This window comes from Equus caballus, chromosome 4 (assembly GCF_041296265.1).
Source record: "Equus caballus isolate H_3958 breed thoroughbred chromosome 4, TB-T2T, whole genome shotgun sequence".
Classification (NCBI taxonomy): Eukaryota; Metazoa; Chordata; class Mammalia; order Perissodactyla; family Equidae; genus Equus; species Equus caballus.
Window position 1 is genome coordinate 82,617,517 of NC_091687.1, and position 16,581 is coordinate 82,634,097.

The 16,581-nt window shown below is 37.1% G+C and overlaps 1 protein-coding gene across 12 annotated transcripts in view; it reads right to left on the minus strand.

The window, feature by feature from the left end:
• Positions 1 to 16,581, minus strand: part of CADPS2 (calcium dependent secretion activator 2) — a 495,842-nt gene that overhangs the window by 18,040 nt on the left and 461,221 nt on the right. For 8 of the 12 annotated variants that reach the window (XM_070264987.1, XM_001502202.7, XM_070264989.1 and 5 more), the window contains one exon: positions 7,032 to 7,139. The exons of 3 other annotated variants lie outside the window; for them this stretch is intronic. In XM_070264987.1, the coding sequence (XP_070121088.1) occupies positions 7,032 to 7,139 (108 nt within the window). Of the gene's footprint in view, positions 1 to 3,391; positions 6,193 to 7,031; positions 7,140 to 16,581 lie in introns of those variants that run through there. One more of the 12 variants, XM_070264984.1, reaches the window with a different exon arrangement.

The window sequence follows — 16,581 nt, forward strand, 5'->3', positions numbered from 1 at the left end:
CTTGTTGAGTTTCTTTCAGGCAATTAGGCACGCTTATCTCAAGTTTCTCAGGTTTTAATTCACCAACAGCTTAGATTCAAATGAGGGCCTTTGGCTGCTCTGAGCTGCGTCTGGACTTGCCAAAGCTATTTTGGCACACACCATACATCAAAAGTAGATCCTTTTATAATTTCTTACACTTACAAATAATAACTTAACATTAAGGATTCTTAACTAAAGCGAACCAGACAGCTGTAATTCGAGAGCAGAGGTTTTAAAGAGAAACAAACTTTAAGGAAAAAAATTAGCTGAGGAGCAAGCTCCGCATGGCATTTACTGAGGCAGACGACGATATATAGAACCAATTTGACTATGACTAGCTTAAAAGGGGTCAAACAGCTTCAATGAGAGTCCAAATACTGTAGAAAAAACAAAGCAGGAATATATACAATTAAAAAAAAACACACCTGGAAAACACTATGTGAAAGCAGCTAAACAACACAGTATTAGAGCATGTGAGATGGGAGATGAATGAAATGCTGCCCCTGTAACACAGATAAGAGTCAAACTCTTATCCTTTAGTACACAATGAGGTACCAGGATATACAACATAACAATGTTTAGGAATAAATAATCTCAAATAGCCTTGAGCTATCATTAAACTTAGAGCATCCATCCCTTTCTATTGACGGAAAACCAAAATAACGGTTATGACATGAGAGTGATATTAACATTTAATTTTGAGTATTGATAGGAAAATCATGGTTGGGCAGAATGGGCCAATATTTAATGTTTTATATTCGACTTCATTTTATATAGAGACAAAGCGAAAAAGAAAATACTCTGCAATGGGACTCTATACTAATTTACGTAGTCTATATAAAAACTTTCCAGTCATTTGAAAGTGAAAGATCATTGAAAAGAGGAAAACTGCTGTTTTTAAGTCGATGTTCCCATCCAGGAGAATATATGTATAATACTGTAGAATTGTAAGACACGCAAGAAGGCACAGAAATCTTCAGTCTTAATGGGTTCCAGCCTGCCTTCCTAATAAAGAGGCTGATAACATACACGAAGAAATTCATCTAGGGAATACGATTGAAAAAGTAGATGCTCAGTTCTAAATACATACCACCAGGGGTATCATGAAAGAAGTTTTGTCAATAGTTACTTTTCCCCATGTTCTGCTGATTTCAAGTAGTCTTGGGAAATCAACATGATAATAAACTGAATCTTTAAATAACTTAAAAATAGTGGTGTTGATCTGAGGATGAATAAATTCTTGAATCAAAAAGTTTGGGCACTGCTGTGAAACATTACACTCAAAACTTCTGAGTGGCCCCCCTTGTCTTATTGGGGAGTTCAGAGACAAATGAGAGCATAGAAGTGCAAAATTAGTTTTATTTTGAGAAGCATATTCACTTGTAATAGTTCCACTTTTTTTCTTTTTATCTTACCATATCTTAAAATGGCTACTGATCTGATTTATATAGTTTGGTCAATTTTACTTAAAATGTTTAATTTAGAGTATTTTTTTACTGAAAATTCTTTTCAAGGAAAGTCCTGAGAAATGAATCCTTTTAAAATGCTATTTAGATGAATATAACTGATTAACTATTATTTAAAGAATTAATTAATTTAAGACATCACAATATTTAAAAAAAAACTCATTGAGATGAAACTCCTCAACAATTAAATATTTAATCAGTTTATAACACAAGAGAATGTTTAATCTGCATGATTTACCAATTAAATACTGCACCCTGATGTGTCTTCAGCAACACGAGAGCTAAAACAAAACTGTTTCAAAGGGACTTAAGATGGGCAATGCAGAATAACTGTACAAGGGCTCAGAGTGATGTAGGTGTACTGTTTATCCTGGACAATACGATGCCCCTTAACTGCCTTGGGATTGTAACATTCTTGGACATTAGGAAACAACCGAAGAGGGTGCTCTTGTGGCCATTACTGTAGATGCCAGTTTTGACTTCTGAAACATCACTACTTCCCAACCCAGAGATCCACAGCTCTCAGGGAACATGGCCAGCTGCTTCCCTGACACATGGGCACCTGTGGCTTGCAACTGAGTGTCCGGAAACAAGAGAGTGTGGGAAGAAACATCATAGTAGGTATTCAGAATGGAATTTAAGAATTAGGAAATCTTTCTCATACTTTCATATTGGGATTAGAGAAGTTGTAGATGGTTTTGATTTGATAAAGATTTTAAAGGCTGCTGACAACGACCTTTTGTAGGTAAGAAAAAGGACATTGGTGTAAGGGATTGCCTACGAAGCAGAAAAACTTTCTTTTGGTGAATCCAAGGTCTTTCCTCCTACAGGAGAACTTCTTTTAGATTTTTCTTAGCTAGATAAGAACTTTTTTTAATTGAAAAAGTAAATAGAGCATGTAGATTTTAAACTTAGCATGTGTACTAATGATCACTTGAGAGGCAGAGACAGCCTCTGTTTAAAATATTCTGGTCACTCAGAAAGACTTTAGCATGCATGCAGAATACAGGAGTTTCAACTATTTTCCTAAATTTGGGGTTCAGAACCATGGTGGTAGACACATAGAATGTCATATGACACAGCTATTCTTTTATATAGAAACTCTTTTCCACTGCATTTTGCTATTGCTTCTTGCGTGATATCTTGCTTTCACCTGGCCATCACCAAAAAACTTAAGAATTCCTACTCTGGGGTGCAAGACTCAGAATGCAAACAAGGCAGTGATTTTTGTTGCCATTCCTAAAATTAAAATTAATTTAATTTAGTTGGCTTAAAGTCTGGGAGGGATTTCAGAAACCATCTGGAGCTCTAGACCAACTTCTTCCGTCTGTGTGTACTAACTATAGTGAGTCTTAAATAGGTGACATAACTTCTTGAAACTCACTCAGATAATAATTGGCAGAACTGTGGCTGGAACTCAGGTTTCTGGATTCCTGGTCTAGCCCTCTTCCCACAACACTGTTATACCATTTCAAATTTTGTAAGTCTGAGGTATGGTGGAGACAGTATGGACTTTGAAACTAGACAGACACAATATCAAAGTCTGGTCCAAGACTTAACAAGTCACTTATCTTCTCTGAGCGGGAGATTCCTTAACCTGAAAATAAGGATGAAACAGGGATGATGGAGTCTTGTCCAGAAGGTTACGAATGATTTAGGTAAAGCACGCAGCACATTTCTGGTACATGGAGGAGCCCCAGGAATGGTGGTGGTGACAGCTAAGGCTATCATTATTATTTTGATGATTTGAAAAGATTAGGGATGTAGCTTAAACAAACTGTTCCTTTCATTAACAGCACGGATCTGGCATCATTTATTTATCCTTTTTTGAAGTTATTTCTGTTTTAAGCAGAAAGCGTTTTTATAAGTTTAACCACTTTATGGAATGAAGGAGAATGTCTTAGTATTTGTCTTTTTTTTCTGTGTGTGTGAGGAAGACTGGCCCTCAGCTAACTTCTGTTGCCAATCTTCCTCTTTTTTCCCCTCCCCAAAGCCCCAGTGCATAGTTGCACATCCTAGTTGTAGGTCCTTCTAGTTCTTCTATGTGGGACGTGGCCTCAGCATGGCGTGATGAGTGTATATAGGTCCATGCCCAGGATCCGAACCCGTGAACTCCGAGTTGCAGATGTGGACCACACAAACTTAACCACTCGGCCACCGGGCCGGCCCTGGTATTTGTCTTAATAAACTTTTTTAATCTTCCAAGGGTAGTTTTAGTTTTAACATTTCAAGATCTAATGTAAAGGTCTAAGATTATCCTATTTATGGCCTTTAAGATAATACAGATTTTAATCATCTCCCTCTTTAGGACTTTGAAGTTAAGAAATAAAAAACTTTCAGTGGAGGCTAGAACAATAATAATAGCAGTGCAAGATGCCCAGGAAGCTGGGTCATGGCATACGGCTGTGTGGGTTGTACATCAATAATGGTGGGAGGCACCATTCTCCTTCACAGGTGCATTCCAAAACAATGGACATAAGCCTTCGGCAATGGTCAGTTTTTGGCCGTAGTCACTGATACAATTATTTAAATAGAACCCTAAGGTATTTTGCCACAAATACCAGGAGCAATTAAGATGCTCAATTGATTAAAAAGTTTTCGAGTCCAGTGATCAGTTACTAGTCACAAGGAAAGTTTCACAGAATTTTCAATAGTCTTTCCATAGGTAGGGTATCATGCAGAAAAAGATTATTTAGTAAACCACATTTGTTCTGTTTCAAAGTGTTGGTATTAGAGGCAGGATGAATACCTGTCTTACAAAATAACTGTTTTATGTAAAAATATTGCTACATGTGGTATTTTTAAAACTAAGTGAATTTCACCCGGGTAAAAAGCATATCCTTCTTAAGGAATCAAGCTCTCTCATCACATGGCCAGAAACTATAGCCCCTGTACCCTTATGTAGGTTGGTTAAAACCACTAAGTGTTGACTCACTGTAGTGCGTGTGTGCATGTGTGTGTGCGTCTTCCTCTGCATCTGAAGTTGGGAGGTTCCATTTCCTTACTTACTCAAGAACTACTTTAATTGGAATAGCAAGAAGTTTGTCATGATGCCTGAATAAAACTGTTCTCTTCAATCTTTTATCTGTAATAGACTAAGGTTGCTAACGGTATTTATAGGGTCATTATTTTCAACTGTTTCTTGACACCTAACAATATTATTTCAAGCTCCAGCCAAGTGGATTTCCAATAATTATATAATGTCTCTCAGTAATGATCTGTTGCTTAAGATACACATTCTACTTTACCTTTCAACACACACTTGATAACCTCTCATTTATGAACTGTAATTGAGGCAAATTCAGTCTTGGCTAATTAGGGGCTCTTAGTACCCCCTCATACATGTTATTCTTGATGACATATCCACAGAATTAGAGTTTATTTTTTATTTTTAATTACAGTAACAAAAACGTGCAACTTAAAAATATTAGAGTGTTTAAGGACAGTATAACTATTTTACAAATAACAAGCCCAGTGTTCTAGTGGGGATATGCAAAATGACAAAACCATCGCAAAACAGAATGGTTGTTTGTCAAAGGTTCCTTTTAGAAGCAAACCTACAGCCATGTCAGATGCTTAGGTATTGAAAGGAAAGTATACACAACCAGGACAATTAAACTAGCACATCATTTCAATGTTGGCCACCTTGCACCCACTTTAGTTAGCTCCCTTTGTTTTTGTTTAGAAGACATAACAATCCTTTATTTATTTATTTACTTTTTATTTATTTTTTTGGAGGAAGATTAGCCCTACGCTAACATCTGCTGTCAATCCTCCTCTTTTTGCTGAGGAAGACTGGCCCTGAGCCAACAGCCGTGCCCATCTTCTTCCAGTTTATATGTGGGACGCCTACTACAGCATGGCTTGCCAAGCAATGCCATGTCTGCACCCGGGATCCGAACTGGCGAACCCCAGGCCGCCAAAGTGGAACATGCACACTTAACCACTGAGCCGGCCCCTAGTTAGTTCCCTTTGTTATTGTTGCCACACAAAAAGTCTTCAGAAGAAGTTTGCTGAACGAAGGGGAGTTGAAGTGGGGAATACCTTTATGGAGAAAAAATTCTACCTCTGTTATGAACTGACAGCAAGCTTTGTAGTAAACATGTAACCGAGACAAAAAATTGAAGATGTTAAGAAAACATACATACATACCTACCCCTATCTACAATGGCCTATTTCCAAAATGACTCCACCTTTTTTCATCATAGAATATGTGCTTTAACTATACTTACACTATGAAGAAATATAATGGGAATACATCAATTCAACTTTCCTTTTCTGATCAACATTTTTGAAAATTACCCCATAAGCCAAAAAAGTAAAAGAGAACTTGGAAGTGAAACAAATACTTGTAAATTCAGAGCAATACCAAATGGAAGCAGAAGTTGCTAATACGGTTTCAGTATTTTGTAAAAGAGCCAGCTGGATGGATGATAATTTTTCTACCCCTGCAGGGCATCAAAGCTTTTAGGAAATCATTCTTTTCACACATATTAACACTTAGCTTATTAAAACAGATGATACTTGTATTGTAAAACAGCCTGGGTAGAGGCTAGAAACATAAAGTATGAAAGGTAAGACTTCTTTTGACCACCCAACCTGACAAACAGTGAACACTGACAGGACAGACCACGGTGGGATGACGACGTAGCAGGACCTTCTGTAACTGCCACAGCTGAAGCGTCACCATGAAGCCCGTGAATTGCTGTTATGAAAACATTTGCAGTAACTTGCATAATTAAATGAAACTGCCAGAAAAGCATTTCTAAAATGCAGAGAAGATGTACATAAATAAATACAGTTCAAGGCAAATATTACATTTCAGAATCAGCATTGTGGGGAATGATGCAAAGCTATGTCACAAGCAAAGTACCACTTCCTTTGAATTGACTTAAAGAATGACAAATGAATGACAACATTGTTATTGAAATGCACTGCTTAGTCTCCTGTGCAGATAGTCAGTAAATGAAACTCGACCATGGTATTAAAAACCACAAGCCCACATTTCTAGCAGTGGCCATGCCTAAATGAAAACTTTCATACTGATCAAACGGCAGCAATGTATCTGTTAGCATACATCAGTGCTGTAAATCATGATAAAAATGTTCAATAACACTAGAGTTCCAGAAATTTGGCTTTACTGCAGCTTATTTCTTTGTTGAACTGAAGAGTATTATATTGGGTTAAAAAAACTTTTATAGTCGGGGCAAAATCCAGACAACAAGATTCTGTTTATGGAATGCTGTGAAGGCAAGGGAAACGATGCTGTACACAATGGTAAACTGATTATTGTCTTGCTTGTTAAAATTAACCTTAGAATGTTTTTGAGACTCTCATTCTAACACTGACAGTTTTCATGTACAAAGAAAAGGCAATTAAGGCTCCTGTCAGCAGTCAAAAAGATAAAATTATCAACTATATTAGCTGCATAGAAGACAAGGGACAAAAAACAAGAGCCTGCTTTGCAAGCATACCATCAAATGCAACTCGCTCCTGGACAGGATGACTATAATGCCAGCATACCTTGCAAGCGGAATTACTTACATCAAACAACTTTTCTATATACATTTCCTCATTGATCTTTTCTCGAAGAATATCCTGGTTTTGCCGAACAAACATAATATAGGTGTCTGCCAGATCCATTCCTGGTTTCTGTTGTGAGGGAAAAGCATGACGAATAAAACAATATAAGGTCTTAATTGTGAAAATATTATTTAACCACAACCCCAGAAAATCATTCATTATATCATTTCAAAAATTACACTAGGGGCTGGCCCCGTGGCCAAGTGGTTAAGTTCGTGCACTCTGCTGCAGCGGCCCAGTGTTTCGCTGGTTCAGATCCTGGGCACGGACATGGCACCGGTTGTTAGGCCTCGTTGAGGTGGCATCCCACATGCCACAACCAGAAGGACCTGTAACTAAGAATATACAACTATGTACCAGGGGGGATTTGGGGAGACAAAGCAGGAAAAAAAAAAGATTGGCAACAGTTGTTAGCTCAGGTGCCAATCTTTAAAAAAAAAAAAATTATGCTAGAAAAATATGCTCAAGACCAAATGAACAATGACCACCTTCAGTACTAAAGTAAATAAAATTTCCTTATGACTATAACTTGAGGTCATAGTTATTCATCACTATTAAAATGATTAGAAATATGTGGTTGTAAACTAGTAGATACCACTTTTTAAAAAATGGCTATCTTGGGGCTGGCTCCGTGGCCGAGTGGTTAAGTTCGCGTGCTCCGCTGCGGTGGCCCAGGGTTCGGATCCTGGGCGCGGACATGGCACCGCTCGTCAGGCCATGTTGAGGCGGCATCCCACATCCCACAACTAGAAGGACCTGCAACTAAGATATACAACTGTGTACAGGGTGGGGTTGGGGAGATAAAGCAGAAGAAAAAAAAAAGATTGGCAACAGTTGTTAGCCCAGGTGCCAATCCTTAAAAAAAAAAAAAAGAGAAACAAAGGAAGATTGGCAACAGTTGTTAGCCCAGGTGACAATCTTTAAAAAAAAAAAAAAAATGGCTATCTTGAAAGGTCAATATACCAAAGCAGTAAAAATGAATGAATATTTCAAAAAGTTCCCATATGCAATAATCATTTCCTAATGGCAAATACAATTTACTTTTCATCGTTTCTGGCTGGTTTATCCATATATTTAAAAACAAAAATGTTAGCTTTCGTGGGGTTGCCTTCCTCAACTACCATGGGTGCCCAAGGAATATGAACCTGAATAAAACATTATTAGTAGATAGTGGGCAAAAAAACATTTAATGTATTATAAAGTGAAAAATAAACCAAAATTTTGTAGATTATCCTTGCTTCTACTCATTCTTATTTATCAACATTATCCCAAGGATTTATTTTATTTTATAAACACAGTAAGAATATTGATGAACCAGTCTCTGATGAAGAGCCAAAGGTGTAGATTGCATAACTTTCCAAAGTTATCCAACATTTGGTGTCTTCTAACGTTCGAAGAGATAGGGGAGGTAATATAATTCCTCCTTGCTATGGAGTCTACTAAGCCAGTACTAGGAAGGCATAAAAACTTGAATGGCCCCTAAAGAGTTTTCCTTCTAGACTTATCTTTAGTTCTTTCTTACATTTCATATAGCTGGACTAGCAAATGAAAATACTTATTTGCATGATCCACACCTGGGGTTGATTCATAATCTGTATTGAGTTATTCATTTGATGAGAATATGGCTTTAATAATAACAAAACGGTAGAACTGATGCCCAAATAAGTCAGTCTTGCATCATTTCATATCTATAGAATGCACTTATTACCTCCATCAACAGACTCATTTTGCAAAAGTAAGTATGGCAAAGAAATAAAGTGAAAGCAAATGGATCATTTAACTATTACAACTGCTGGAAAAACAACTCAAGGTACACATCCAAGTGATGCTAGGACAGTGACAGCACCTTCTACTTAAATAAAGGACAGAAAGTTCTCACCACTTTTTTTGTTGGGGGCAGTATATTTTACATACAATGATAAAACTGCCCCTCTCTTAACCAGCACACAGTAGAGGCAATGAGCATATCTTATTAATAAAAATCAATTTGATCTTTTGGTAACAAAGTTATTTCAGGGTAATGAGAGTTACAGCAAGTTCTCACTGCTCTTATATTTAGCCTAATGGGAAACATATACTACATAAATTCAAGGATCCCTTCCAATATAACTTCGATACAACAAAATTAATTATCAGGTATAATTTGAAACAACTACTTATATAAATGTCTTCTCTGGTCTTTCCTTCAAGAGCATCCATACACAACGTAGGCAATATATTCCAAACCTAATGGAGGCAATTTACCAAATTCATTCTTTCACTATTTTTCTGCATCATAAGCTATAATAAAACTACAAGGATAATCAAGAGAAACCTAGTGGTTTCTTCTTTTTTTGGGGGGTGGGGAGGGCGTGTTATACATCAGTTTTTCCAGTGAAGAGGCAGGTTAATTTGTACAAAGATTAATAACTATTATGAATACTTGAGGACAACTAACCCATAAGTATTTCTCTCTACGCCCGTCAAACTTTGTCAAAACACTGAAAATGAGAACATTCAGAAAAGATACCGCTGCAGAATGAAAATGACATAAGAACAATTTTCTATACATTATAATAACAAGTTAGCTCAGCTGAGCTTCAGTCAGGTGCTTGGGAACAAAACGCTTTGATATATGTAATAATGAGGCAGTTGGGCACAGCCCAGCTAAACTGGGAATTAAAGAATAGAAAAATGAGAGGCTTGCCTTGCCCAACATTTCGTCCCATCCCAACCCCATTTTCATTTCTGCTTTTCAAAAGTGTATGCTTAGAAGTTTAATCTAGTCAATCACTTCACCCATCAGACTCACTGGAAACTAAGTTATGGCCAGGAGGACTGGAGAATGACTTTCAACCCTTGCCATAGACTCTACGGTAATTTTTTTCTGTTTCCTTGATTACTTTCAAGATAACGTTAGACATCAGGAAACACAGTCCAGGAAGAGTTTATCTTCTACCGTCTAAAACTAACAAACACTTTACTGTTAAGCCTAAAAGAAAACTAAATGCTGTTCCTTTTGGCAGACCCAAGGGATATAATTCTGAAATCTGTAGGATGAGATAGTTTTACAACTTTCTAAGGAAATAAGAATATGGTTGAGGGAGTGAGGTAAAGCCCATTTAAAAGTTTATTTCAACAAATTAAGTGTTTCTGTCTTTTTCTTTTTGAAATTACATTTTTTCCCCTTTTGGCAAATTAAGATCCACTTGCCTGGAAAACAAAACTGAGAATTACTACATTCCTCATTAGCATTATTTCTTCCTTTATCTTTGAGCTGTTTACCTATTCTTGAAACTGTGACATATGGGAATTTCACACCTAGTGAATATATTTTCATGTAGCTTGTGGCATGAGACTATAAGCATTAGAAGAATATACACAAGTAAGAGTAACTATAACAGCTGGTGACATTTACCAATTAGAATTAGAGTTCTCTAAAACACTTTATCCTTCCGTGGAGTATGAAGGGTAATTATCTCTGATAAATTGCTGAAAAAGATGTAATTTTCCGTTTAAACAGTTTCTACTTACAGTACAAATGTGTTTGGATAGAAGACATTATCACTGGTTCAGTGTGCCTTTGTGCAAAGACTGTTTTGTGGCAGTAAAATTAACACACTTTGGAAGTCACTGCATCTAATTCCATTATTACAAGTTATCATGTTAGGAGACGAAGTTTAGTTAAAAAACAAAACTGAACACATTCTGTTAAGTTTTTGTTTTTTGGTGTGTAAATGAAAAGAATGCATGTGACTGCATTGCGGAGACAGGATATTGCTACACATTCTGGGCAAGTGGGTGTCCACCAACCTTATCAAAGGAGCAGCCTATTAAACTCCAACGACTGGGGATTTGGATGAGTTTTTATCAAGAATGTTGTGTTCTAGGGAGCTATAACTAGAAATCTTTTCTATATTGGTAAATTAGAGTTTTTAACAAATACGAGACAATAACCATTAAAAACCACATAGCAAGCACACTATATGTTAAATACCACTTAGAGAAAGTAAACGCTTTTTTTTGTTCTCCCGTTTAAACCTCTGAGATCCTCAGTTCACTAAGCACTAACTTCTCCATCGTGTTTGTTAGGGTAGTAATCTCTACATCAAAATAGGAGTTCGTGAATTATTTCTAATTTGATTCAGAAAGAACAGAATGTGGTTAACAAAGTGACAGTAAAAGGAAATAAAATCTAAAACAACTCCCCAATGAGCATAAATAAATCAATAAATATGGAAGCAAATGAAGTATGGTGTAAGGTGAGTTCCTCTGACATTGGCTGCGCAAGTAATAGAATACACCAGTGAATGAAGGAGCTTAAGTAAGGGTGCAGACTCTAGCAAATTTTTTTCGAGTGTTAATCACTAGTTAACCTAGTGAGATGAACATGCTGTTTAAAAAAAGAGAAAAAAATTCCATGTTAATTATATGCTGCAAATGCTCTTACTTCCTGCTGCTACACCTAATCCCACAGGTGCAAGCCTTCACCTTCCCCATTCAAGGGTAGGTGGGTGCAACGCTCCAGTCATTTTTCACAGCAACAGATTTAGATACAGAAGAAGCCGCTTAACCTTCCCCTGGAGGTTAACAATACACTGTGCAAACACTGTCATCGTGTCTATTTAGCAAGGAGACAAATTTTTAAATATACTATTCCAGTCTCAAAGATTAACTTGTAGCTACAGTATAATTGGTTTAATTTTAAAGCACAGTTCTCATAACCTAGAAAAGCTTGCCTGAAGAGACAATATAGTGGAACTGTGATATCCTGATTTGTGATAATCTGCCTGCTTCCTAAATAAAATACCTGTATCCAGTCATTATTACCATTTCAAAAAAATTGATCTTGTAAGATTTAAAACAGTAGCCTGTCTTCTCAACTTGAAATTGTAATAGGAACAATTTCTCTCCCAGCTGTGGCACTTCAGATTCAGGGACAGTCTATCACTGATCATCAGGCAACAGGGGACATAATTCTACCAACACATAACTTATCCTAGGTATTGTTAACAACAATGTATTTTCTTTCAATGTTTAGTATATTCTTTATTACTTAGCATTTATGTAGCAATTTCTATATTTTCAAATTTGAGTGCAAATGTTCTTAAAGTTAAACTACTCCAAATGCTTTTAAAAAGCTTAAGTTATATGTTCTCAAATACTTGAAAGAATAGAAGGTTTTGAGTATAGCTGTATCTTGTAAAAAATACGTATTTTACCAAATTTTCTACAAAGTAGAATAATTATATTGTATTCACACAGAAAAGCAAAAGGAAATAAACAGAACTGAAGCCTTCAAACTAGATTTATTCCAACTTATATTTTAGACAAGCCCAGGAAAAGGAATAATTTATAAAAGGTGGGGAGAAAATGTAAACGGAAAAGCAGGAGGATATAAAACTTTCAAGATTTTCTAATAATGGTTTATCTAATTTTTTAAAACAATAAACGAAGGAATTCCCATTGTTTTAGGAATATTCCAAACTATTATTTCAAGCAGTGAATTGGCCACAGAGTAACCTTTCTCTTTGTTAAATTTAGCAGTACTCAAAGTCCCATTAATTAACACCAGCACGCATTTTTGAGTCCAAATTGTGAAGTGGAGAATTTTGAATTAAAGATAATGGCACCCACACCCTTTTGAAAACACCTTTAAGACTTGGAGCATGTAACAGGTGTGTTTTAAATATTTACATTTGATTCAGTCCCACATTTCTAAGGGACAGCGTCCATTACTCCAGAGTTCTGCTCTGGTTAAGGGTCATCTGTCTGTGCCCTATGAGTATAGTCAGTAAAAAAGCAGATTCCTCCCATTACGCTATGAGAATATCTTATATCAGAATCTGTTATAGTTAATGCTCCTATAACTTATATAGTCATATTTTCATTCTTCAAGTTCACATGAATCCTTCATAGTATTTCTTCTAAGTAGTGACATTTTATGTATTCATAGATCTCAGCACTAGTATGTTCAAACATTTTTGTTGTATCACTAGGGAAAATCCTTCCAAAGAGGAGGCTGTTTTAAATATTAGAAGTAATACTGAATAACAGTTTAAGATATTAGCTTGAAATACTCACGAAAAAGAGACAGGTTGATTTTCAACTGAGACGTATGGGCTCAATTTTAATCTTACTATGCCTTGCCCATTTGGGATTATGGGCATCTTGTATCTCTCTAGCTGTTTCTCATCTATAGTAAGGATCACTAACATCTCAGAGTTTAGAGGAATACCTGCTGATACAGGAGTACCAGACAAGGAAAGTGCTAATATGTGTATCACACACTAGCTTTGTACTATTATTTTCATGAGTCATGATTATGATGATGATGAAGGTATGAAACCTCTCAGTTTATGATAATGTTCACTAACCTTTCCCTCCTCTATCTATAGTTGTTACATCAACTATAGAAACTACACTGAGACTTGAAGCAGTGAAATTAAAATGCACTAGGTATTATTTCATCCAGCTTTCAACATTTAGATGGACTGGGGTTGATATACTCCATCCCAATCTGGAAGCTTTCAGACTTTGGTTTAAAGGAGAGCTGAGGATGGACAGAATGCCAGGGCCCAGAATCAGTCCATGGATTTACCTTATATGAGAAGAGCCAGACAGACAAAAAACAAAAGGAATAAAGAAGAGAGAAGCAAAACGCACATCTAGGAAGCACAGCAGGCCACCTCCCGTGACTGTCTAATGTAAGACTCTGAATCCGGTCCCGGTGAGCCTCTCTGCCTCTCCGGGTGAGCATGTCAAAGTGGGCAGGTGCTCCATTCCCCATGTTCTGCCTGGTTCTCATTCTGATGTAAAATACTGAGTATTCAAGTGGCCTTATCTAAGTAATAAACAAGATCAGAAGCAAAGGAAGGAGGGAAAACACCATTGTCACGGAACTGACCAACTGTACCTTTAAAAGTCGCCATTGATAAACCCAAGGTGCTTAATATTCTAAAATGAAAGAAAAATAAATGAGAGACAATTGAATATTTTTCACTCTGTGGAAGGCAAATGGTTCTTCTTTTGGAAAATGGTCACATTCTGAAGCAGGGGCTGGAAACTGCAGAGGAATGCAGGGGAGCAGGAAGCAGCATTCCAGGCAGAAGCAATAACAATCCTATTTATTTCAACAGTGCTTTGCATTTACAAAGCACTTTCTAGAGAATATGTTCACTGAATTCTCCTAAGAACCTAGTGAGGGAGACAGCACAGGGATTATACTGTTATCTACAGCTGGGAAAACAGGAGCCCACGGTCAGGCAGCTAGCTGGGGGCAAAGGTGGGGCTTGAATTGAGAGCCTGGGCCCCATGTCAAGTCTGTACACTATAGAGCTGAATTCACGCCACATTTGGGGGAGTTAGGAGAGTAGACATCTTTGGCAAGCGTCACAAAGAAGAGAGAACACTTGAGAGAGTTATTAATGAACACGAGAAAGATAAGCCATCTCCATCTTCTCAGGACAGACAACCAGGATCAGGCATCACCACTAGCAGGCCAATTAGTGGGGAGTTTCTCCTCTGCTTCCCCATTGTTCTTGGTCCCGGTAATCCTTACCATGTTCTCCAGGTCTCTTTAGCTGTGTCACCTCACCGTCTAGCACAGAGACCATATGCAATGTGTGGTACAATGTTAACAAGACAATTTTCAATAGGCATTGTACATACACACCAAAATGCCCTATAACTAACATGACCTATAGAACAAAATTCCAGAACACAGTTAGAAAGGACCTTAAATGTCATCTGGTTGTATTTCCCTCATAATGCAGAAATCTTCAGCACTGCATCTGGCAAAGAGTGGCATAGATTCTAATAATATATCACCTTTGTGAAAACAATTTTAATTATTTTAAAAAAAGATTTTGCCTTACACTGATTTCAGTTCTGCCTCCCACTAGTTTTTAGTCACTGTTCCTAGTTCTATTCTCTTAATTGATACAGACTGAGGCTTCTCCTGCTAAATGGGAATGCTATATGTTGAATGGGACTCTTGTCTCAGATTTGCGACTGTGAACTTACGGCAACCACTAACCTGTTTATAATCTTTACAGTTTTGCCTTTACCAGAATGTGATATAAATGAAATCATACAGTATGTAGCCTTCTCAGACTGGCTTCTCTCACTTAATGATACGCTTCTAAGATTCATCCATGTCTTTGCATGGCCTGATATCTAATTTCTTTTTCTTTTTTTGCCGAATAGTATTCCAACTGTATGGATATACTACAGATTATTTATCCATTTACCTAGTGAAGGACATCTTGGCTGCTTCCCATTTTTGGTGATTATGAACAAAGTTGCTATGAACATTTGTATGCAGGTTTTGATGTGGACATAAGTTTTCAAATCAGTTGGTTAAATACCTAGGAGTGCAACTGATGAGTTCCATGGTAAGACTATATTTAGCTTTGCAAGAAACTGCCAGTCTTCCAAAATGGCTGTACCATTTTGCACTTCCACCAACAATCAACCAGAGTCCCTGTTGCTCTGCATCCTTGTCAACATTTTACTATTGCCAGTTTTTAAAAAATTTTATCCATACTAACAGGTGTGTAGTGGTATCTCATTGTTTTAATTGACATTTCCCTAATGACAAATGATGTTGAGCATCTTTTCATATGCTTGATACCTGTACGTCTTTGTTCTAATTTTTGCCCATTTTTTAACCGGGTTGTTTGTTTTCTTATTGTTGAATATTAAGAGTTCTTTGTACATTTTAGATACAGTCCTTTATCATATATGTGTCTGTGGCTTGTCTTTTCATTCTCTTAACAGTGCAGGCAATTATTAAGTTCAACTTGCAATTTTTTTCTTTCATGGATGTTTTTGGTGTTGTATCTAAAAACTCATCACCAGATCCAAGGCCACATATATTTTCTCTTACGTTTTCTTCCAGAAGTTTTATAGTTTGCATTTTACAAGGAGGTCTTTGATCAGTTTTGAGTTAATTTTTGTGAAAGGTGAGCTGGTATTCTTTTTTTCTCATAAGGTTCTCCTTAAAAGACTGTTTCAGGAAGAATGATGGCTGGAGTTTTAGCATAAAAAACAGTAACAGTCAACAGCACCTCACATCTTTTGAAGTTAGGATTCACAGGCATCAATAATAGAGGTGTCATGTCCAGCTCTGAGGGAGAAATTCCTCCCTTAGTAATCTGCCATGGCCAGACCACATCTACGGTTTAGTATGCGCTGCTCTGGGGGCAATCTGACTTACTAATGACATTCTGTTATTAGCGCCCTCAAGTCAATTCTGATTCCTAGTGGCCCTGTGTACAGCAGAGCAGAATTCTTTTTGCGCCATCCTCTCACCTTCCTGTGCTCTATCAGACAATGCTCCACTGCTATTCACAGGGTTTTCATGGCCGATTTTTTCAGAAGTGGGTGGCCAGGTCCTTCTTCCTAATTTCTCTTTACTCTGGAAGCTCCACTGAAAAATCTGTCCACCATGGGGGACCCTGCTTGTATTTGAAATATGAGTGGCATTGCTTTCAGCATCACAGCAACACACAGCTGCCACAGTATGACA